General features: G+C 42.3%; 1 protein-coding gene across 1 annotated transcript; it reads right to left on the reverse strand.

The window, feature by feature from the left end:
• Positions 1 to 6986: 6986 nt before the first annotated feature.
• PYROXD1 (pyridine nucleotide-disulphide oxidoreductase domain 1) lies at positions 6987 to 25299 on the reverse strand. The gene is made up of 12 exons (XM_086466771.1): positions 25219 to 25299; positions 20854 to 20934; positions 18550 to 18669; positions 16987 to 17115; positions 15056 to 15129; positions 13924 to 14084; positions 12810 to 12910; positions 11431 to 11560; positions 10447 to 10559; positions 8191 to 8313; positions 7753 to 7890; positions 6987 to 7252 (listed from the first exon to the last, which is right to left on the reverse strand). Exons 1-12 carry the CDS (start codon positions 25297 to 25299, stop codon positions 7004 to 7006), a joined length of 1500 nt encoding a protein of 499 aa, XP_086322897.1. The 3' UTR covers positions 6987 to 7003.
• Between the last annotated feature and the right edge of the window lie 289 nt (positions 25300 to 25588).

Genomic DNA, 25588 nt, shown 5'->3' on the forward strand with positions numbered 1-25588 from the left:
ACCTCCCCCGGCTTTCTTCTGTTTTAATCTGGAAGGAATCTGGTTCTCTGCTTCTCCTCTTTGAGCACCTGCTTGTCCTCTCTGAGCACCTAGGCAGCTTGGTATCTCTCTGCTAGACTCAATCCAGTGTATCAGTATGTTTCTTTTACTGGGAAGTGCAGAACTTAACCCAGCACTCTAGCTGTAATCTCACAAGTGCTGAATACCCAGGGTGAGTCTTTCCCCCAAATTGCTGATTTTTTGCTGATAAAGACCACTATGATTTTTTGCTGATATAGTCTATTGTGTGTGCTGCACAGGCACACTGCTGATTCGTGATATCTACTGGGAACCAGGGTCCTTTTCTGCAAAGCTTTCTAACCAGTCCAGCCCCAGCCTGTACTGTTGCATGGTGTTACTCCATCCCAGGTACAGGACTTTGCTTTTGTCTTTCACTTAGAGGTCCCTGTCAGCCTACGTGTCCCTCTGAATAGCAGTCCTGCCCTACAGTGTATCAACAGATCAACAGCTCTCCCAGCCTCAGTATCATCTGCAGACTGGCTGGAGCACACTCCATCCCTGTACCTAGGTGGTTAGTGAAGACCGTAAGTTGTATTTGCCCCAGTGTTGCCACTAGTAACTGTCCACCAGTTGGTCTTTGTACCACAGATCCCAGCTCTTTGAACCAGGTGGTCCAGACAACTTTCTGCTTATCTTGTTGTACATTTATCCAGTCTATATCTCACTGATATTTTTAGCTGTAAGGGAATTATAGGACATCACGTCAAAAGCCCTGCTAAAGGCTACCCCCTTATTCACACAGGCAGTTATCTCAGTCAGTCTGGTTGATCAGGTACGCTTTGCTTCTGATAGATCTACGCGGCCGTTGCCAATCACCTCCGTGTGTCTGAAAATGTTTTCTGGGAGTATTTGCTCCTTGAGTTTTCTAGGGGCTGAAGCGAAGCTGACTGGCTTGTAACTCCTTAGATCCTCCTTTTTGAAGGTGAGTGAGATATTTGCATTTTCCCAGCCGTCAGGAACCTCCCCCAGTCTCCAGGTCCTTTCAGAAATGACAGCAGTCTGGCACTGACCTCCGCTAGCTTCCTGACCATCTCTCAGTGCAGCCCATCCAGTCCTGTGCGTCTGTCTGTGCCAATTGGCTTAAACAATCTGTAACTCTACCTCCCTCTACTGTTTTATTCCCATGGACTGCTAGTAGGCTTAGGGACCTGGGAGGTCTGAGGGAAAACCTGTGAGGCAAAACATGTGAGTACCTCAGCCTTTTCCATGTCCTGTGGCACTAGTTTCCCTGCCTCTCTAAGCAGCGGGACCTTATTTTTCTTACCCTTCCTTTTGCTGCTAAGGTACTTTTACAGAAGCTCATCTTACTGCCTTGCACATCCTTTGCTAGTTCCACCTCCAGCTGAGCTCCTATGTTTCTAACTCCCTCTCTGCGTGCTCAGTTAATGTCTCTATTTGTTCTGGATATCTTGTACCTTCTGCCTCCTTTTTGAGTTTGAGCTAGCTGAGGGGTGCTCTGTTCACCTGTGCTGGCCTTCTGCCATGATTGCTTGACCTTCTGCACATAAGAATAGACTATTTGTCTTTTGAGGGGGTTGTGGTTTGGAAATCAAGCAGCTCTCCTGAGCCCCTTTGCCTTCCGGGGCAGTCTCCCTGAGATCCTGACAAGCAGATCCCTGAACAAGCTGAAATCTGCTCTCCTGAGGTCCAAGGCAGTGGTTTTGCTATGTCATCCTCACTCCTCTGTCAAATTTAAAATTCTGAATCGCACAGTCACAGAGCAACAGCTGGGATCTGGGCACTAGTAAGAAACAAACCTGGCGCTGTCTCCCAGTCAGGCTGGCAATGAGGGCTGCTGTCGCCCGCAGGAGGGGTTTTCTGGTAGCTTGTCTTCCGTTTGTGTGAACACTTGGCTCAGGTTCAGCTGTCATGGAAGCATCCCTTGGTGGAGTTCATCACCCTCATCTTTCTCAGGACACTGCACCTACTTTGCAATAGCAAAGCTGTAGCTGGGAAAGGAGCCCTTTTGTGTTGCTGGAAGCAAGAGGTTTCCAGCCTTCCCTCCTGTGGGAGTCTCCATCCACTGCTCCTGTGAGGGTGCTCTGAAGGTTTTCCCTCCTTTGCAGCACAGGACTTGGGTGGTCCTTAGCTCTGCAGCGTCTCTCTGAAGACCCTGTCACCTCCTGTTCCTCCTCCTGGCTGCTATGCAGGTGGCTCACCTCCTCCTGCAGCTCCTTCACCCAGCAACTCAGCACTGCAACCAGAGCACGGCTCCCAGCAGTGAGGCTGCTGTCACCAGCCCCAGGGAGAGACGTCGGACAGCCGGAGCCCTGGGCTGCTGCAGCACCTTCCTCAGGAGCCATGCGGGGGTCAAAGCCTCTGCTGCGCTGGGGCGGTTGTCCCAGCCCACGTGGACACCCCCATCCCTGTGGTTTTCAGCAGCGATGGGGCCCGTTTCTGCGATACTTACACCTACCACAGTGTATTTGAGTACTTGAGGGTACTTCAGAGAAGAGCAACAACAGGGCGTTGTTACCACATTGCACTACTTCTGACTTGCAGAGATTTTTTTCTTAAATACTATATATATTTATCCCTTTAAAGTATGTCTGTTGCTCTCAGAACTGGATTACTCTAGCTTATTATTCAAATAGAAAATTACCACTTTGTGCTTTTCAGAAGTATCTAAATGTATGTTTAAAAACAAGACACCTTTTCTTGATCTCAGCTCTTCCCTTTGTAAAAGTTACACTTTATTTAGGAAATACAGAAAAAACACCACTCAAGAAATACTTCTCTTTCCCCCCCCACCACTTCCTGCTGTTGAACTGGCTTATATTCCAACCACAGATCTGTATTCTAATTAGAAGTGAATCTGGTTGTCCTGAGAAATATTATTCTGCTCGATAAGCACTGTAACGCATGATGGCAGTGGAAGTTGCATACTTTAAGCCTTAAACCTCTTTGGGAGGTTTCTGAATTTTAGTCTCTTAACGTTGCTGCTCCACCTATCCATTTGCTTACATTCCTGTTGTTTGTGGAAGTGGAAAAGAGAAAGCAACTACAGGAGGGTATCGCTGCTTGCCTGGGGCCTCAAGCAGTGCATCCCCACCATTTTAAAAAGCGGCCTGTCTCTTGACTCACTTACAACTCCTTTCACATAACGTTTTGGTTCTGTCCAGGTAAGAGACAGCCAGTGCTGACTGCCGCAGGGGTTCTGACATTGCTGGGTGGCCAACAGCAATTAAATACCCATCTGGATGAACACCGGGTGTGTTTCTCCATGATCCACAGGTTCAATGCAAGCTTAGTCAAAACCATAACAGGGAGAAGAAGGGTGGTAAAAAAATCACTCAGGGTTACAGAGTAAGAGCAGAACAGAAGACAGAATGTGCTTTTAAGAAGTTTCACGTAGGAACGTGGTAATTTAGAAATTATGGTAGACTTTTGAGGTTTGGAATTGATGGAAACTGATACTTTTTTTCCTTTTTTTTTTTTTTTTTTTTGTGCTAGAAAGGCAGAAAAATCACATTTGAAGCTGAACACTGTCAGGACCCAAGACTGACCATGGGAAGACCTTAGCGTACTAGGTGCAAAGGGGTAGACGACAAAAAGAATCCTTGTGCCGTTACCTTGATGAGTTTGGCAAAACATGAGCTGCTACGGCCATCCTAGCAGTCGGTAGCCAGTAAGGGCTCTGCTGCTACCAAGAACTTGGTGCTTTCAGTCCCGCTTGCGTGTGTTTGTTAGAGTTGGGAGCAAGAATAGCTGGGCTGAGGGAAAAGGCCCAGAGAGCAGCTCTGCCCACGCTTTCTGTTCCTGAGTGGCAACAGCTGCTGGGCTTTAGTTTTGCTTAGGCTTAACCTCTAAGCAGTGCTTAATCTCAGCACTGCAGATGCCATGGTTACGCTATTTATTAAAAAGAATTATTTGAACCATGTGAAAATTACAAATACGGCCGGTCCTTTCTGTGCCCCTCAGCATTCTGGATTTCCCCTCTGATTTCTTCTGAACTAGGTGGTGATGGATATTGAGCCCGTAATTCCAGGGCTGTAAAATGCTGTTGGGATAAATGCAGTGACCAGGAAATTACCCTTGTTAAGTCCTTGGAGACCAATCTCAACATAGAACCACGTGACCTCCCTTCTCTCACACATACTTCAGGAAGCTGCTACTGCCATCTTAGTATTTACTTTCAACTAAGTATATAAAAGGAAAAACTGTAATAACAGCAGGCTCATTTTCATCCAGTAAGTAGACTTGAGGAAAGCGGTACTCTTTTTCCAAGCAAGGAGCAAACCATGCGGCTTAGCAGTGTTCCCCATTCAGACACCATCCCAGCACAGCCCAGGCAGGAAGGGACCTTGAAAGGTCTGGTCCAAGCTCTTGTGGGAAAGGGAGCCGAGGGGAGTTTATTGGCACCCTGTCCAGTTGTTGTGAAAACCCCCTGTGAGGAGGACTCTACCCCTGCCCTGCAGAGGTTGTACTGGTGAGCAAGTGACTGATCTCACTGTAAAAACTCTCCTTCGGGTTTATTTCAACATAAGAAATAATGCTTGGAGGGTTCAGAACAGCCCGCTTTTCAGTACGGGCAAGCATGAGGGTATGTTAAAAGCTTCGGTTCTTTTGCAGTGGAGGCCTTTGTATAAGGTTTTTTCCATTCCTGCTTTTCCCAGTCAAGACGTGTTTATGGTTATATAATCAATATCCTCTGAAATTGGTTATTTAAAGTGCATCGACACCGTTTTATTTGCTCAGCCCCACCTTCTGCATTGTGTAAGGAAGGGTGTGCCACACCGAACCCAGCCTGTAACGGGACACCACACCCTGCTACCTGGACTGCAGCCCTTCTACACCAGGGGTCACCAGCTCTCTCCTCAGCACGGGACCGAAGAAAATCTTCAGCCACGCTTTTTCTGCCTCCCATTTCAGCACGGAGGATATTTAACTGCACGTGAAGTACAAATACGTACCTGCTGGCTTCCTTTGATAAACATCAGTGTTCCCACAAACAACTGCGCTGCCAGAGCAGTAAAGACTCAACAGCTACTGCTGACTTGAAGCACTGCTCAGGCACGCATAAGGGGGAACGCCAGATGCAATTTTTGGTTTTATTTTTAATATCTTGGATCTGCCGCCCCCCAGACATGCAGATGTATGCCAACTTCAATATAAACTAAACATGATTATGAACATGCTCTTCATCTTTATTGTCCTGGTAGAATCTTGTCAGTGACTAAAGCTTAGTATTTCACCCATCATTTAACTGAAACCTTTGCCAAAAGTAGAATTAGTTCATTCAATTAAACAGTCATTCTCTTAAAAAACAGAGTGATTTTCCAGGAGAGGTCTCCATATGCACTGCCAACTTTGCATTTAGTGGGGTACAAACTGTTCCCGGTTTGACCCTAAATAAACAGCAACTCCCAAGTAGCAACTGTAGAACAAACCCAAAAGGCAGAATGAAACAACCTATGTCCACGGATGGCACGATGGAATACAGACAGGACATTAACGAACAGCTTAAATCGTTGGGCTTTATCACCCAGGCACTACACTATGCCTGGCAACTACAAAAGGAGGAACTTGATTGAAGCACGCCTGTACGTACACATCACCATTACTGAGGTGCATCTTGTGTAACTGAACATACAGCCAACAGCTTAAACCCCCATCTGCAACTTACCAGGGGGTATTTTGTCACCAGTTACCACAAGTCAAACTGGTGTTTAGTACCTGCAAGAATTCCCTCCTGGAACCAACACGCATGACAGTGGAAGTGAGGCGAGGGCAGGAAGTGGCCAAGACACACAGTCCCCACGAACACCTTCATGACGTGACTCTGAACAGTTGTCTACGAAGAATCCCACTGGCATTCACAGTGGTGTCCTGTCCCACCTACCGCGCACGCCGACACCACAGCCTGCTCCACAGGCTCTCGCCAGGTGACGTCCACCGGTGCTGCTGTCAGCCTTTCCTTGGGAGCGCGCTGCACGTCGATCCTGCTGGAGATCAGACCGGCTGCCCCAGTGCAGCTCTACTACAATACCTGAACAGCTGAAGTGACAAGCAGTAAAAAAAGCTGCTCTCAGCTGACATCTCATCCTGGCTTTCATTGTTCAAAGTTTGTGTGTTCTGTGCTTAGCTGAGTAGAAAATACACTTATTCCAGAAATAAAGTTAAAAAAAAAAAAAAAGAACAAAGGTAAGGCATCCATCTTGCCGTTCATTCGCAGAGCTCGTTGCAGGCAGTGAGAGCTCCGAGCGCCCTGTGCGCTAAAGACGTCCTCCGCTAACCTGCGCCAGCTCGACAGCGGTGGTTCCGTCAGCTGGAACAGGCGTCTCGGCACCTGCGGCGGGTACAGCGGGGTGGGAACACGCTGCGGGCCTGCCTCGTGAACCTTCACCTGAGCAAGGGGTTTGAGGGAGCAGCGGCTTGTCCCACCCCAGCCAATGCTCACACCACGCACATCCGGAGGCAGCTTTAGGCAGGTAAGGGGGCACCACGGCTCTGAGGCATCCTGGCTCATGAGGGGGGCTTACGGGCCGGGATAAGGAACACGCATGGCGGCGAGCTGTGGGGGAACCGGGCTCTGGTAACCGTGGCAGGTGCATTATGCACAGTCTGGGGAAGAAGGGGGCTATGGGGCAGGCACCGGATTTACCATCTTTTACTTACTTTTGAAAAGGGAAGGCTGCCTCGCATTCACGTGGATGCGGCGCTGGCTAACAGCTCAGCGAAGCCCACCTTTCAAGACTGTTATAGCCCCGTTCTCATACGCTCATCTAATCTAGACAAAAACCATTTGCCAACACTAATCCACTTGCTTTTGTTGCTGCATTTCTACACAGATTAATTTAATTTGCCAGTCAGTATTTTGGCAAGATCAACACAAAATCTTAAAAAGGAATTGCATTTATCCCTCATTTCTGGTAATCCTGAGGAAACAGTTTTATAAGACATATTACTCAGTGTCAAAACTTTATGCAAAATGGGGCTTTGTTTAATCAAAATAATCTTCTATATCAATATCTGGATTCAAGAGATCTTCACCATAGGCTGAAAGATCCATTTGATTTAAAATTAAGTTTTCAAAGGTTTCTTCCAAGTCCGTTTCACCGATCAGCACAGCTCCCATCATTCGGCCGTTCTGCATCACTACCTTAACATACTCTTGTCCCTTGGTACATCTCAGCATCAGTTCATGGTCTAAACCCAAGCCTTGAGCATTGTATTTTCCCAAAACCACCACCTAACAGGAGGAAAAAGGAAAAGCACTCGTAAGAACATCGCAGGGGCTTTCGGTATTTCTGCCGATAACAGTTCTAAGCTTCAAAAGACTGATGTAAACAGGGAAACACTTGTCCCTAGGGAGCTTGCCCCCTTCACTGGCCTTCAAACCCACAATAGAACTAAAAATCTTCACCTTGAAAGATACACAAAACCCAATAATGAACCAGTTACCATGCTGAACTGGGTTGAATTTATCCACAAACAGAAACTTAATGAAATAGAATATATACAGAGATGCAAAGTAGATCAGTTGTCATCCACCAGTGAAGATTTGTAATGCATCTGTAAAGATTGCTGCCCTCTGGTTGCAGCATTCAAAGTTAGTATGAATGGAGTTACACATTATATACATAGAGAAAACTGTTTTGTCCGTATTAAAGCATCTGCTCAGTGTTAGCAAGTGCATGTAAGCAAGCAATGTGTTCCTCAGTGGTTTAAGACTATTAAGACTGTATTTACCTTGTAATTGAAAAATTTCGTAACATGAGCAAACAGTTCAAAGCAGAAATCCATATCAATAGATTCCCCTAAAGCATCTGCTGTCATACATTTTGCTGCATACCATCCCATCTGCCTAGCTTGAGTCCACAGTCTCATCTAAAAAGAAAAAAAAATTAAAAAGATTTGAAACCACAGATACACAGCACTGTGCACTGACCGACACTCGCTGTTCTCAGCAATGCCCACTACGTATTTTCACTACGCTCAGGAAGGCTGAACAGCTTGGCTTTCAGCCACACAGGGAAAATCACCTGCCATCCACACACCCAGCATTATCTACTTGTTCCCTGGTTTCTGCTTCAATTAAACTTCCTTTTCTCCCACCGGTGTAACAGCAGGTCATTTACTCCATAGACGAGACAGCTGCAGAGCGCACAGTCGCGTGACTTGATTTACCTGATGCCACACCGGACTGGGTTCCCACGAGGCCGTGCAGATATCCCCGGCCGCATAGATACCTGGCAGGGACGTGCGCATGTGTTTGTCGACTTTAAGACCTCCATCTTCACCTACAGCAAACTACAGTATTTGCACAGATCAGCAGTAAGAAAAATGTCAGTAAATTCACTATTCTGCTTAATTGAAACATTTGAAGATATAAATTTATATGGATAAATACCACGGGAACCCGGCAAGACGCTCTTCTGGATGCCACGTAGCAAGGGAGAAAAAGGTCATTCAGAGTAAACAGTTTATGGCTGTTCATTCTCCCTCCTGATCTGACTCCCTTAGGAAAGACTGATAACCCCATGAGAAATGTCTTGTTCAAGCCTCACACTCCCAAGACTCCTTCATCTTCAAGGGAAGACAACAGATCCCCTGAAGAGTGCCGTAACGAGGTATTTTTCACACCTGTCTACACATCAAGTATTGTTTCTCCGTACTGTAACACAACCCTGCTCCCTGCAGAATTTTTCCTCAATCTTAATCAAACCTGGAACCCTTCAAATAAGCAAAGACAACGTTCGCCTGCAAAAGCAGAATTTCGTTGTGATCTCTACATTCTTTTCTCACCAAGTTTAAGAACAGATCAGTGTTGCATTTTACAAGTCATCTTCACGTATCCTTTAAAACATCTCAAACTCTATGCATTAAGAAAAGCTCAGACCAGCATTACATACTGAATAAAATTATTTAACATCAGACTATCCGGAGTGGCAAGACCTCCATGGTAAGATGCAAAGCATTATTTCTAGAACCCGGCACAGGTTTTTAAAATAAAAATAAAAAACCTGATACCAAGCCAGGGAAGTAACAGAGCTTGCCAAATTTCAAATCCCACTACACGTGTTACAGGGACACCTAGTCTTAACAGTTCATTTTGTATTTTTGCCAAGGCCAGAAAATACCATTGCAAATACCTAATTCCTAATCTAACGTCACAACGTAGGCCTTGAAATACTTCATGGCTCAATATCAGATGTTTTCACAATTTTCTTCTGTTTTATTCAGAGGATAGTGTTTAACTTCCTAATCAGAAGGAACCTCAAAACACCAAATACCTTCACGTACTGGTTTGCCTGGGACAGAGTTAATTTGGTGTATAGTAGCTAGTACAGGCCTACGTTTTGGATCTGTGATGAAAACAGCACTGATCGCACTGGGATGTTTTCACGACTGCTGAGCTGTGCTCCCACAGCACCAAGGCCTCTTCCGTTTCCCACGCTGCCCTTCCAGCGAGTAAGGCTGGGGGTGCACAAGAAGTTGGGAGGGGACACAGCCAGGGCAGCTGACCCCCACTGACCGAAGGGGCACCCCAGGCTGTATGATGTTGTGCTCAGCAAGAAAAGCTGGGGAGGGAAGGAGGAGGAGGAGAGGGGAACATTCACAATCATGGTGCTTGTCTTCCCAAGTAAGCATTACAGCTGTAGCCCTGCTTTCCTGGGAACGGCTACACATCTCCCTGCCAGTGGGAAACTGGGACTGAGTGCCTTACTTTGCTTTGCTTGTGTGCACAGCCTTTGCTTTGCCTAAATCGTCTTTATCTCAAACCATGAGCTTTCCCACTTTTAACCCTACCAGCTCTCTTCCCCACCCCACTGCAGGGAGCAAGTGAGCTGCTGCATGGGGCTGAGCTGGCAGCCAGGGTTACACCAGACACTTAATGCAGACACAGAACGATCTCAAGGCCTGGAAACTCACATGGGAGCTCTGAACTCTGCAATCATCATCCGCGTTTGGATGCTGATGGGAAGCGTCACTTCCCTCGATGAATATGAGCACCTTTATACCTTAGTTTCCCAGATGAAGAACACTGAAAATAACTGCTTCCTTCGCGGGTGAAAATTTTAACTTGCAAGATAAGAATATGGTGCAGAATTAATCCAAAATTATTCTACATTTCTGCAACACTAACCAATTACACAAATGCTTTTCTCTCTTTGCATAGGCTTAATCTTAACAGTGGATATTGTACATCTACATATGAAGAGCAATATAATAACCCAAGACCACAAATGAAATTAATTTTTATCATGTTGGGTATTTCCAATACCAATATTACCTGCCTTATTTTGAAAGGCTGCACAACATTCAAAACCTTTAACAATCAATGTTTCATGTCAGAACAGAAGCATAAACCAGCTGAAAAAGCTTATTTCGCCCTACCTAAAAAACCCAACTTAAAACTTCCAAAGAAATCAGTATACTTACATTATTGCCATCAAGAAATGGTGTAACATTTGGCACAACTCCAGTTGCACTGACAATGAAATCGCATCCATAAATTTTTCCATTAGTTAATTCCACGTATACAGGCCATAGCACTGAAAAAGGGGAAAATTTTGCTATAAGAATGTAAACAACAAGTTATTTTTTTAATTATGTCTTATAATTACACATGAAATAAAAAGAAAAAATCTGTTCAGATATCTAACTGATTAGGTAGGGAAAAATAAAAATTAAAAAAGAAGAAAATAATCAGAGATTACTTATAACATTTCTTACCTTCACTCAGGACTAGAAAAAAAGAGATTTTGGAGCTTAGCTCCAAGTCCTACTAACTCTCTCTGGAATTTCCCTAAATCAAAGCCCTTATTTGTAGGGGGGTAAAATACTGTGCCCTGCATGGGATGTTCTCTGAAGTACGCTAGTGCCAAATTTCGTTTTATGTACACATTTACAGATGCACAGGAAATACCTCATAAGCAAAAAGAATGTCAGAGATTTGCCTTCCTAGAATCTTACGCTGGAAGTAATTGGCTATTAAGTTTCATTTTCATTCAGTGGAATTTATAGATAGAATTATTCATGAAACAAGTGGTATTTTTACTTTCTTTAAAGGATTCCTTCAGGTTTGACACTAAATGTTTGTTTGTTCGGGGTTTTTTTTCTTCTGTTATAAGTCCACTATCAATAGAGGATTTTATTGGACTGTCACAAGGAAAGAGTATTCTGCATACAGGATTTAGGTGACTTTGTGGATAAAGGGTCTGACCCATAGCATTTTGTAATTTCACTGTAGCCCATAAATCAAATCCTCAACTACTGTAAATTGCTAGAGCTCCATTTAATTTATAGATATATAGGATTTCTTTTTCAAATTTGCATTTGCTCTAAAACAGCAAAAAAAGATCAAACATGCTCCAGCACTGCTTTATCTTCAACATGTTATTTCTAATCAGCACTGGCACCTACCCTCATCTGGTTCTATATTTTTCTCTTCCTTAGGAAAAGCCAAAGAAGTCCGTTGCAGTTGTATAAATTCTTGCTGTAAGTGTATTTTCTTTACTTCACATAGTATTTCAATATGTACTTTATGAGAAAACTAAAGAAAGATTGACAAAATTGTAAACATAATGATTAGCAATAACAGTATTTTTAATAGCAAGTATTCGCCTTCACCTGAATTGATGTTATTAAACTGGAAAAAAAACCATATATCCCATCCTAAAGCACAACACATTAGCTTAGTTACCACAGTTTTTCCTTTCTTAGCACAGATCTAACCATAGCAGATGGCAATTTACCTGCTTTTTCAGCAGATTATCTGATGTTCCTTAAAATTTCATGACAATTTAGATTTTTCTGGCATGCCAGAAAACATATTCAAGTTCCCCTTGAGTTTACAGAAAGAGAACATCAGAAGAAAGTAAACCCATCTTTTCTGTCTTTCGTGATTTCGAATCCTTCATTTTTTCTATCATGCATTAAATTCTGATAACAATAATAAGTTGATGTTCTAAATGCTGTAAAAAGAAAAAGAAAATATACTCCATTCCATCAACCCACATTTCAACCATTTACTCTTATTCTGAGCTCGACAGAAGTCGGAAAGTTAGCCATTTCTCTGAACTGTTCTGTGGATTCTGGCCTTGAAGGGTTTTATTCCCTACTACAGAAACACATCTCTGCAGCCTTCAACAGCCAAAACGCCACCGCTTAATCTGCCAAATATCTTAACACCCCTTAGCTGGCATTGTAAAGCCACTTCTGTAGAGTCTATGACTGACCACCTCTTTTTTTTAAATATGTGTTACAGATGCAAACAGCTGAGAAATTAATGAATAAAAACATGATAAAAAGCTATGAAATGTGAGGATTTTTTACTGTATTTAAAACACAGAACTGTATCCAACGCTCATGTCCACCACTGATTTCGCATTTCATTACCTGCTGTGACAAGAGACCGAGGTTCCCTGTACCTCTGTACAAAACCCCCTGCCCTGTTTTTCACACAAGAAAATGTATGTATGGCAGCTAAAATCAGGACAACAGAGGTACCACTGCTTCTGGTTAGAGTGAGCATCGACACTAGTCCTTCAGAAATACGCAAACCAACATTTATGTTTCAATCTGAACAGTAAATTGCTAAAAGCATGCCAGTGGGTCTGGTTAGCCACCTTTCTCCTGAAGCAGAAAAATGACTTTATTTGTGTTAACATATTTTCCTGTTTAATTCTGAACGAACAGGAAAATCAGTTCAAGCACATTTTATTTTTATTTTTCTAATAATCCTGAATGTGACATTTCATGTTCTGTCATCCTAATCCACTTAAGCAAGATTATGACCATACCTCTTTAGTCCCTTTAAGACGTAAGCCCTCATGCCAATCGGGGCCCAAGGCACTGCCCAGTACATCAGATGCTGCTACAGGTCTTTCTTTTTCACCACTTCCTGAAGGAAAGAGATGACGAAGATCAGATTTAGCACACATACTTCACTGCCTGCAGAATTGAGAGCAAGGATTCTGCGTTAAGAGAAATATGATCTGGTTGACAAAAGGGAAGACAAAGTCTGTAATGTCCCAAAACCCATTAATTTGCAGACAAATCAGACTCCAAGCCAGCATTTTTAACACCTTTCAACTTTATGCCTTTCATTACTTCACTCATCTCCGAAACAACCACACCACTGTCAGGTGCCTGCATGGACCCTTAACAGCCAGCCAGACCCCAACAGCACTGGGGTTCTGGAGACCCACTGCAGACTTAGTTGATTAATATCACTGCTAATACTTAAATCTATGTCCATCTGCTAGTGAATGTGCACTTCCCCCTCCATTGCACAGCAGTGCAAATTCTAACATGCCATGACACACGTGAAGAACACCAGGTGCCATTTTGTCATGTTTAGGCCGAATCTTTTACAATTTATTCTTCCGACCTGAAGTTGGGAACCATGCTCTTCTTTTTGATATTATTTTGGTCATATATATGTCTGCGTAATGTTTGTTCAGGCAGTTCTAGTTAACTGTTGCTATTACGACTGCAGTTTCACTGCATCTGTGGTAACGGTCTGTGAGGTTTCATCTGGTCCTCCAATAGCTGATTACGGGATAGCTCCTTCCTACATAATGCTGACATAATTCAGAAAAACATTAAAATACTACAGAAAATAGAACAAGTTCTTCAGCAGATGGAATACAGGAAATGAAATGGAAACAGGGCACGGATATAAAGAGATGCACATTTTTTTACAGTCATAGGTAACTGTATTACATGCTGTCGTGTGTCTACATAAAATCTGGATGGGTTTTTGTATCGCTTTTTTACTTTTGACTTTTTGAAAGAAGGAATTGCCATTGATGGTAACAGTAAACCTTATTTATGACCTGCTAAATTAACTGATTTTAGGACTATCCTTAATATTAAATACTGCTGCAGTGTTAGGACACCAAGACATCATACCTTCCGTTGTATACTTGGTTCGTTTACATTCAATTGGAGTATCTTGGTTTTCAGCAGTTAGCTTTGGAATGAGAAATTCAGCTGCTCCTGCATCAAAAAAGGTGTTCCCAATTGCTTTGTCTTTGATAGCCCAGATTACTTCACAGCCTTGAATTTCATACCTGTGGACATTTAAACAACAGATAAAGTGACAGACTATAGCTGAAAAGGATCTGACTGTCAGCAAGACAACTAGAAGCCTGACAAGTTTAATTCCAGAAGCTAGAAACAAGGGATCCAAGACTTCTAAACCTACCAAATCCACTCCTGCTTCTAAATATTTACATAAGGAATCCCTTAAAAAACAAAAAATGGAAAAAAAAAAAATCTCTTCAAGTTGACAGGTCATACTTTCTCATCAGCACAACCTTGACTGAACGAGGGCGGAGGGTGAGGGGAGGCAGATCAAATTTACAATAATAGTACTTAGTATTTCTGTCTCCCATGAGAAAAAAAAACATGCATTTTTGCCAGACTGCCCACTGCTAAGAACAGCATTTGGATCTTGTTTGTACTACCTGGAACATGAACTGGTAGAGACATGCAGAGGAGAATTTAGTGAAAGTGAAAGAAGTTACTCCCTGCAACACCAAACAAGACCATACAACTGCATTACACAGGTGGTTCCGCAATCTAGCGGGCTGCAGGACCGCATGGTTCAGTGTCCTACCTGAGACAAAGGCCACGTCAGACGCTACAAAAGCCCTACCAACCTACATTAGGCCAGGTGCAACATAAGCTGCCTCTTTATTCCAGTTACATCTTCTGTCTCCGGAAGTCAGACAAGTTTTATAACTTAAATATTGCCCCTAATAGTCTTAACAGAAATCTCTATTGCTGCCAAATCAGAAAAACGCTGTATATTCTTGACATCTACATGTCAAAGCTTCTTCTGAAGCTTGCTAAATTTTATGTGACAGTAAGCACCACTATACTGCCAAAAAATTTATTTTAATCTTTTTTGCTACTAAATGCTTTAAAAGCTACAATTTGATAAGTCAACCTTCTCCCAAACTCACGCACACTAGATTTAACATTGCATTGTTAAGGCTTTATTTGCATACGTATCTTTAAGACTTAATCATTTACTTACACCAATTCAAGTGCAATCCCACCATTTCCTACCACTACTATTCTCTCAGCTTGAGCCAGATTCTTCTGAAAAGCCTACATTAAGAAAGGAAAAGTAAATTACAACTTAAATCATATGTTCCCTCACATTGATCAATTATATCCTTTTCAGTATTTTCTTTCTCTCTTATTTTGATTTTCTCAGACTAATGATACACATTTATTTATGCCAAGATCTGTTACAGAAGCTAACGAAACCTGTGAAGTTCTGTCACATCAAGGGATGAAGTTATTGATACAGCCTTACAAGTCTCAAACTGAGACAGAAGTTAAATAATTACATTTAAGCCAATTCAACAGAGCTCTTAATAGAATCCAAGAGACTTTTCTCTGTCCTACAGATCGCTAGCACTGTGATAACTCTTAGTCCGGTTTTATCACAACTTGCATAACTTTCACAGTAATTTGCATATCATGAAAAAGGCAAAGATACAGAAGTTTAGGAGTTTCAAAATGCCTGATCAGAAATCAGGAAATTAAAAAAATAATTCATAGTGAATCTGAGAGCCAATTTTATTTGTGCAAAGATCTCCCAGAAAGAAGCAAGTCTCCAAATCACATCTTAGTGGTGAGAAAAATTAAAAAAAAAATAAAAATACAGCCCCGACAGTATTTTTTAGATTTTAGATTTTTAGATATTTTTTAACATAACCACTTCAAGTAATTTCTTTCAAACGAATCAAGAATCATGACTATCAGACCAACTACTGCAATTCCACAAAAATCTGTTCATCCTGCTTCCAGTTTACCTGACTAATTGTGTCAGAGAACCTAAACTGTAGAAGACCAGGAAAAATTGCAGTCCTTTAATCCCGTCAAAGAAAGATACTGAAGTTGTATCAGAGGGGACTAGTGAACACAACCAATCACCAGTGAAAAAGAACCCCAAACAAAAAACCAGAAACAAGTACTTTCAGCCTCGTTCAAGTTCAACATCAGTTTTGACAAATGACAGCCCAGTCTACTGTCTGCCACAGCGGCCAACAGAGGATGCACAGGGAAGACCATCAGAAGATGACAAGCACACGACTATACTATCCTGGAACACTCTCCCACGTTCCAGACACCACTGGTGCCACTCAGGTGGCATCTTTCTCTTCAATTTAAACTAGATAAATTTATTGAGGGCTTGCTTTTTGTGTGTGTTTTTTTCTTCCCTCCTCCTCTATTTCTTTCTTTTTTGAAACTCAAGTAAAGATTTAATAGCCAAAACAAACAACAACATTTTCATAGTTTCACTTCAGTTTGCTTGAAAAAGCAACTCCTTTTTTATTCTCAACATTAAACTTCATCTGATGAATTACAGCTCTTATGTTATGGAGAAGCAGTGTTCACTGTCACCCTGCCTCCTCTAATTCGAAAGACCTATAGCACTGAAACCTCTCTTTCTACTTCCAAGCTGAAGTTTTAGTCAATTAAGTCACTCCTTGTGTGGAAACTTTTCCACTTCTTTGACTATAACTACAACTCTGTTCCGTACAATGAGGAGAAGCTACGGTAGAACTAGAAAATAATGCCTTTCGGTAGCTTTTCCCTGGAAAAAGTAGCCCTTCACACCATGTGCCAGACACCCCTTCTCAGGGAAGTTTCTATTGGTGCCTACTTCCTGTTTGTATTTTCAGACTGGCTTCTGCCTGGAAGGTAAATAAATACCACTTACTCTAGATTATCATGTTAGAAATACTATCTATGAGCGATCTATAAACTTTGTAAGATTAGTGAATAATTAATTTATTTAATGGTATTTTAAGGCTATTTCTCTGCTACTGAAAGTGTTCCCATTTAAGGATATATAGTAACAAACATCATCTTATGTTTCACTATGGAACATTTTTTTGTATTTTGCATCAGAAACAGGAATATATTATACACTTAAGTCCAAAACACATTTACCTGTGCACTGTCAGTATCCCGGATTCCTAATACATACGGGTTTCCTTCAAAAATTAATTTTGGTTTTGCTCCAGCACACAGGCAAAGTTTTTCATACATATATTCTCTCCCATCTTCAGTGAAAATTTTCTGTTAAAAAATAAAAGAAAAAACAATTGGAGATATCTAAGAGAACATCAGCATTTTTTTTTCCTTAATGTCACAGGTTTTAATATCTGCAAAATACTGCAACTGGATTCTTAAAGAGCAAGCTTTCATTCACTCATTGTGTGTCACTTATCTGCATTACACTCACTGCAGACCTCCAAGCCCGAGTACACTACATTATATGACCGATAAAACAGAAAGCACACGCGGTGGACTCAAAGGAAGATGAAATATAACGATTACCACTTGGTGGCACTCTGTACTCGCTATCCCTGCTAAAACAAGAGTAGGTTTTCTATGTGACAAATGCCCCCCCCCAGTAACAGATGTAGACCTACGCACACCTATATATTAGCAGCTAAGAATCTGATTCAAAACATTTCAACAACAGTAGAGCTGTGTTAACTTAACTAGGCACAGGCTAGAATACAGTTTAGAAAGACCACAAATTCAGTTCTTTGCTAAAGAAACAGCATAGGCACTAAATAAACTACATTATTCTGCAACAAGCAGTACCGAAATTGTAACATTTTATCTGTTTTCCAAACTAGAAGCTAAACACTTCGCAGTGGTTTTGCACAAAGAGCTTTAAAGGTTTCGGGCAAAAGATCCTCCAAACCCATATACATGGAACATTTGTGTCCACAGCGACATACCTAAACTAAAACACCATTATGGTAATAATACAAGAATATCATTAGATCCAGAATATTAGCAAAATCTAACTGGAGTCGTATCTCTGTGATTTAAAATGAGCAAACTCAGTTTTGGATCTGAATGTGAGTTTCCGATAAATGCTGAAGGGAAAAACAACATGTTGAATGGACACAGACACGAACAAGGATCTGTACGTGCTGTACACTGCTCGTACTTGCAACACGCTTCCTGCTAAAAAGAAACACGAAAAGGTGAAAATGTTGGCTCTTTCAAGAATTCTTTTTTTTTTTGTATCACAAAGTTGTTAATACTTTGGTGTCTGTAGCAACAAGCAATAACTCAGGAATCAGAGAGCTCTCTAAATCAAGGGTTACAGAAATGTTCAGACACCTACATTCATACACAGTATCAGTTTCATTGACTGGTTTCCCTACTGTTCCAATCAGGTATTCAATGCTGTGTCTCTAAGGTGTCAAAGATTTAAAGCTAAAAGATAGTTTCTTAACTGACAAGTGATTTTTGATCTACAATTCTGTCCCTTGTATATATTTCTATTCGAACAACAGTGTAAGTGATAAGTGAAATTAAAGTCAGGAAGTATGTTCTTCTAATTTTGATAACTTAATAACACTTTAATAACCTGAACATTCTGGAACAGGATTTCACACCTAGAATATTCACCTGTTTCTTAAGATTTTAATTTTTTTTCCAAATAATTCAAAAAACCACACAAAAATAAACCAGAAAACATTAGCTTACATGTTCATTGCTGTTCAATTGTTTTACTCCAGACTGTATAACTTTAATATTGGGATAGCGTTTTTCTAACAGAGAACTTGGTTGCTCTTCTACGTCAAATTCCTCAAGTGTTTTGGAGACCTGTAGGAAGAAGAGAAGTATTTAAAAATATGAATCATTTATCGATCTCTTTTTCTAAAGCTTGTAACAAACTGTGTTATGTTCATTTCCAGTAAAGAAGTCACAACATAAAGCCCATATTGTCTCTAAACACATTATTGTTTTACTGCTAAAAGTTCCTTTTTATATACAGGATCTTCTCCTGCCTACTCCTGGTAAAGAGTCAAAGTAGCACAGAGAACTTTAATTCCAAAGCTAGAGATTACGCAAAAATGGAGAACCCTGATGGCTGCTCTAATGTTTTATTCCACAATAGACTCTATTATTAGAGATGTTAGCACTGCTTTTTAACTTGCCTGACACAGTGTTAAGACCCTGTTTTTCTGTTTGTCATGGCTTTGATAAAATAACTCCATGATGTTCTCACAGGCAAGCGCCTTCCTCGGCATTTTGGGAAATAATATTTTAGTCAAACTAGCTTAAAGAATTATGGAAAAGCTTTTGTCTGGAATAAGTATTTTTATTCTATTAAAAAAAAAAAACCAAAACTGGTGACTTTTTTTTTCAAAAACCTAATGATTCAAAAACCTCTTGTTGCAGGTAGTTGGCCTTTATGTCAGGAAAAGAGCTTACTGTTGTCCTGCTTGTAAGCAGGACACATAGTACAAGTGTTTAGGCAAAACAGATTCAAGATCACCTCAAAGCATTTACTCAGCATCTCAACCCTACTCACTCTGGCATTCCACAGACTGGGCAGGGGAAGAGGCAAACCAGAACCTGGAAAACACTCAAGTGAGTTATGTTGGTTTTGTGTTTCTTCCAGAAGGAAGCAGCTGCATGGGAACCTCCAGGCCTTCTCTTTATAGAATATTCAAAGAACACGGCTAAGAACCAGAAAGCACACCATCCTTCTGCAGGGAAATTAAGATGCTCATGTCCAAAACTTAGATGCTGCTGCCTTCAAATAGTGTTTAGCTATTCCCTTATTTCTTCAGATACTGAAACTTCTGCCGACTTGAATTACAGACTTTACACCTCCGCAGTATACAAATGTCTTTCCTGGGTACTCACGATCCTGCTGTGAGCACTCTCAAGCTCAGAAGATATACTTTAGTTGGGTGTTACTCTACTAGTCTCACATAGCGCTCCCAATCTCTCCATCACGTTCTGTGCATCCCATTAGCCTCGGCGAAAACCCACAGTGCAAAAAGGAGAAGATGCTGACAGCTGATTACAGTCACTAAATGCAAAGAACTGCTCTTATAATCTGTCTATGCTTTATTTTCACCTGTAGTGACCTGAATTAAGCACTCATACACCAGGAAGAATTATGTGTATCTGACAGCCTGGTTTTAAGTGTAGCGTGGTCTTTCTTTACTTGTCATGAGATAATGCCTCGCCTGCTAGGTACCACGTTTCAGAAAGAAAGTTGTGAATATAAATGCCAGGTGGAAGCCCAGCTCTCCTTGTCTTAACTTTCCCTGAGGCGTAAAACCTAACTTCTTACAGGCAGGCAGCTTTGCATCCTGAGCTCTGTGTGATCCAGTCTCCAACTCTTTCCATGCCCTATGGTAGAGTTTAAAGTCCCCTCAGAGTGGGAGAAGGAGCAGCGCTTTCCAAGACCTGAGTACCTCTGCGAAACTAGCTTAACGAACCTACTAGCCAGAAATCTGAATTCATGTATGGATTTTTCTTCCCTTGTTTTTCAAACCAGCAGAAGAGAGGTCATAGAATCACCAGCTGCTGGAGATGTAGATAAAGCTGAAGGCCATTTCACAGAAGACCACCCCTCTTTTTGTAACTTCTCAGAAGTCTGTTTCTACCCAAAATTCAGGCACACTTCTGTATGCAAGACCCACCAGCAAGACTGTTGCTTAAGTAATGTATTCCAAAGATACCATTTCAACACTTAAAATGGAGCACCCATTAACAAAGCAGTGAAATAAAAGCTTCAGTAACTTAGATAATACTTCAACCATGTAACCAGTTTAACCTTTGCTCAAATGCTGTGAACATATTCACCAATTACCAATGATTATGAATCACTACAAAATATCTCGTCAGTCCTACTAACACCACTGCAGTCACACTAATGTGAAAACAAGTTCAAAATCATAAGCATTTTCAGGATTAGGTTCTAAATTATCTGTATATATACAAACTTCTGAAGAGGTCTTACCATAAGAAAAATTAAGTCTCCCTTACCTGTTTGAAATTTGTTATAGCTTTTATAACTGGAGAAGCTGTCACTAAAAAAATGTCTTCTGATGGGAATTCCACGGCCAGCTTGTAATGAAACAGAGATCATGATGAGCGAATACAGCCATCAACAGATTTTGCCTTTAAGACAATAAAATTATTGGCGAAAACTAGCACGTGTTACTACTACTTTAGTCTTATAGAATCCTGTAAGATAAACACTACCTCAAGATTATGGAAGCGTAACGACTGGAACAAGCAGAATTTGGAGACCCAAGATTTTAATTCATTCACACACAAACATATCTCCAAGAACTGCAGCCGTGGTATAAAAGACTCCTCAAAAGACTACTCTCACAGTATTCTAAAGGCCAACTGTAGGAACAGACTATGATCATGTGATTCCTGGAAACACCCAGTTGCTGGACATACTTTTTTTTTTACTGCATAGCAATGACTAATTGTTCGCAGATTTCATTTTGACAGAGGAAACGCTGATTCCTATTGGCTATTTTAAATGTTATTGGATATACGGATTATCATCTTCAGAGTGCTACTAGTCAATACAAGACTTTTATAGGCCCCGAGCCGAAGTGAAGAGTTCCCATTTTAAATGTGCATTGCTCTGCCACAGAAAATAAATCAGCTCTGTCAAGTAAAAACCACTCATCTCTGAGGTACAGACAAAACTCAGGGTTCCTTGTCACCAGCATTCTACAGATCACCAGAACAGTTGTATAAGCCACCAAGAAGAACATTTCACGTCGTACACAAGCAACTAAGCTATAAAGGACCAGCACGTATTCCTGTACCTCAGATAGGAGCAATCTAACATAGTAATCTGAAGGTGAACGTGGTGAAACCTCATTGCTGGTTTAAGGGAGATTCATGCTGGTATGCTGGTCATACCGTTGGCAAATACAAACGAATTTAATGAGGCTGTGCAAAACAATGTAATCCATACTTTATAGCATGAATCCCTAATGTGTTTTACACTTATTGTAGCTGTATTCTTTGTATTGACAGACAATAGGAAGAAAGGTTGGCAACACACTGTGCTGCAGCACCTGCTTCCAGCTGTATCTAATAAGCCTCAGATAAACTACAGAATGCTATAGAAAGCACACAATATCTTTATTAATGACAGCCTGAATGCACCCTCAGCAAGCTCACAGAGAATACCAATCTGAGTGGTGCAGTCAATTTGTTAAGAGGGAAGGGAGGCCATCCAGAGGGACCCTGACAGGCTTGAGGAGTGGGCCCATGTTAACCTCGCGAAGTTCAACTAGGCCAAGTGCAAGGTCCTGCACCTGGGTCAGGGCAATCAACAGTATCAGCACAGACTGGGGGACAAATGGATTGAGAGCAGCCCTGATGAGAAGGTCTTAGGACACTGGTTGATGAAAAATCAGATAAGAGCTGTCAACAGGCACTTACAGCCCAGAAAGACAATTGTATCCTGAGCTGCATAAAAAGAAGCAAGGCCAGCAGGTCCATGGACACCAGCTGGAGTGTTGCATCCAGCTCTGGTGCCCCCAGCATACAGACATGGACCTCTTAGAGCAGAACCAGAGTACGGCCATGGTCACGGTCAAAGAGCTAGAACACCTCCCCTATGAGGACAGGCTGAGAGAGCTGGGGTTGTTCAGCCTGGAGAAGACAAGCCTCCAGAGAGACCACATAGCAGCCTTTCAGTATGTACAAGGGCCTACAGGAAAGGCAGACTTTTTACCAGGGCCTGTAGTGACAGGACAAGGGACAACAGTTTTAAACTGAAAGACAGTAGAGTTAGATTAGGTGTAAGTAAGAAATTCTTCCCTATGAGGGTGGTGAGACACTGACACAGGTTGCCCAGAGAAGCTGTGGCTGCCCCCTCCCTGGCAGTGTCCAAGGCCAGGCTGGATGGGGCTTTCAGCAACCTGGTCTGGTGGGAGGTGTCCCTGCCCATGGCACGGGGTGGTCAGAACTAGGTGATCTTTAAGGTCCTTTCCAGCCCAAACCATTCTGTGATTCTATGTAATAATCATCAGATGTACACTGCAACTCAAAATTTTAAGACTGACATCATGTACTCTGCATCGTTTACACACGCTCAAATGCTTACCCTGCCCTCTTATTAAGATTTAATGGTTGTTTGAAACTTTCAGTCAGTATTATTAGGGTTATTGCATTTATTTACCTTTTAAAATACCAAAATTAGAGATCTGCCCGATAGAGTATTAGGTTTATTCATGTGTAAGGAAATGTGCACATCACCACAATCCAGAAAGAAAGGCTGCACTATAGCATGAAAGGCAGAAATTACCTAAGACGTGAAACATTTTCTGACGGAGAAAATAAATCTAACTCAAGCTTTTAAGAAGAATTCAGCTTTTAAGACTTTTTTCAGATTATTTCAAAATGTACTTAAGAAGTAACTGTGATTTTTTTTGAAACAGACCTGATGCAATGACTGTTCTCAGACAGCTGAGAAGTCTGAACTACATCACGTAACGTATACCCAAAATGCAACATGATGGGCAAGTTGTTTACTGCCACTATGTTCCCCAGAATCGTACTTACTCAAAACCAGTACTGAGAAAAATGGTGTTCAGTCTTCCTCTTTTATCTAAAGCATGCCCCCAGCTATGGATACACAACACAGAAATCCTTCTAGAACACACAGTGCCACTTTTAATGGACTTGGTGAATTAAAGTGTATGCTAGAAGACCACTAATACTCACTGCTAACTGTGCTTCCTGAAGTACTAAGAGATGATAAAAAAAGGTAAGTCTGTGTCATCACATAACAATCTGATTTGGGTTTTCCAGGAAAAAAAAAATGATGGTGAGAGAAAGCAAAGAGCATAAGAAACGAGGTGTGAATTACAGCAGTAAGTGTCACTCTCTGTGAGCTTTGGCAGAAAACAAAGCCTGAACTCTGTAGCAGTAACACAGCAGAAAGCATTTTCAAGAAAACAATACAGTCCCTTTTATAGCAATCTTAACGATTACAGACATCCAATATATATTGGAAAGAATTGTATTGTGAAACAGGATCATAGGAATTGGATAAAAGTCTAAATTACTTCCAGGAACACATAAAGTCTCTGGGAATAAAAAATATTGACCCAGATCTTTTTCTTGCAAGCACATAAGGATGCATAAGAGTCTTAATTATGTGACTACTTTAATCAGTTTTTAAGTGATTACTCATACCAATATAGCATTTTGGTCTGTAGTACCAGAGCCCACATATTACATTAACCACGAAAACAGGAAAAAAACCCTCAACAATGGTAGAAACAAACCAATTCCATAAAGATGGAGAAGAGTATCAGTATTTTTTTTTGTAATTAAGTCTGCATGTGGTTTACAGTATGTATCACTCCATCACCAGAGAACACATGCACTCGAAACACCATCTTTATACTGCTTTGTAGTTTTAACAGATAAAATATTCTTCACCAAAGTAATATCCACATCATTTCACTCCACATTATAGGTATAAAATTATCTCCAGTTACTGTTACTTTAAAAGCAACAAAACCCTTGAAACCAAGAAACGAACAAATGTGTTTTTCAAGCTCGAGCTCATGGAAAGCTGAAGAGATGGGACAATCTCCACAGGTGTGCAGCCCTAAACATGGATCAAATAAAACCAGAGCAGCATCTTTCCAAAAAGGAAGTCACAGAGTTTTAATCCTCTTTTTATGAGCTAGTCATAAGCCCTTATCAGGTTATATGCAGGGCAGTTTTAACCTCTTGAGAAATATTTCTAGTCAGACGAATACTGTTCTATGACAACATTGCTTCCCTGGGGCTGGTTTTGTCTAATTTGTGGGGTTTTTTTTGTTTCTTTTAAGAGGAACAAAATATTGATAAAAAATGGGGGGGGGGGGGGGGGGGGGGTAGCACAGAATATGTAATTATGGTATGAGAATATTTATGCAATTACGATATAAACCTCATGAACTGTTTCTACCGAAGTTCGTAAGCTGAACCTGCCTGCAGACGCCTCCGTTTCTCAGTAAACACGAACACTCGGGCGGCCCCCACGGCCGCGCAGGCCCCGCTCACCCAGCGCGCGGGCCCCACACGCCGAATTTAAGGTAACGCCACGGGGCCAGGGCGACTCCTCCGGGGGCCCGCGGGTCACACCCCGGCCTCACCGGCTGAAACGACCGGGACACCCCCCAGCCTGTGCCGGAGCCGAGGCACGAGAGGGCCGAGGATCGCCTTGGGGGCCAACATGGCGCCCCCGGCGGAGGCTGTGCCCCCCCACCCCCGGCCGAGAGGCCGGCGGCGCCTCGCGCCCCCCGGCCCGGGGGTGCCTCCGCCGGCGGTGGGCGCGCGCATGCGCGAAGCGGGCGGCAGGACCGCCGCCCTTACCTTCTCGGCGCAGGTAACCCCCGCGATTCCTCCGCCCACCACCACGAACCCACCCCGCGCAACGCCGGGGGCAGCCGCCATTTCCCCGCCTGCTCCCGAGCGCGATGGCGACGAAGAAAGGGAGAAGGGAAGGGGAAAAAAAAAAAAAAAAAAAAAAAAAAAAAGTCTCCGCTCACACCCAGGAGCGATGTCTCAGCGCCGCGCCCTCCGCGGGGGGCGGGGGGGGAGGGGGGGGGAAGCCGGCGGGCTGCTGCGCTCCGCCTACGGGGCGCGGTAGTGGCCAAACTTCCCCCGCTGGCGGCGCGCCCTTCGCGCGGGGACCGGAGCGGGTGGGGTGACACACACACCGCCACCAGCCACCCCCCCCACC

This window comes from Leptosomus discolor, chromosome 1 (assembly GCF_034619465.1).
Source record: "Leptosomus discolor isolate bLepDis1 chromosome 1, bLepDis1.hap2, whole genome shotgun sequence".
Classification (NCBI taxonomy): domain Eukaryota; kingdom Metazoa; phylum Chordata; class Aves; order Leptosomiformes; family Leptosomidae; genus Leptosomus; species Leptosomus discolor.

What these genes read in the sequence shown, in the direction of transcription:
- PYROXD1 (XM_086466771.1), bottom strand. Translation starts at nt 25,299, where the DNA reads ATGGCGGCTGCCCCCGGCGTTGCGCGGGGTGGGTTCGTGGTGGTGGGC. An exon ending in AACCAAGTATACAACGGAAG is followed by an intron (nt 12,911 to 13,923) that starts GTATGATGTCTT and finishes TCTTTCCTTCAG; the next exon opens with GAAGTGGTGAAAAAGAAAGA. An exon ending in CCAGTCCGGTGTGGCATCAG is followed by an intron (nt 7,891 to 8,190) that starts GTAAATCAAGTC and finishes TTTTCTTTTTAG; the next exon opens with ATGAGACTGTGGACTCAAGC.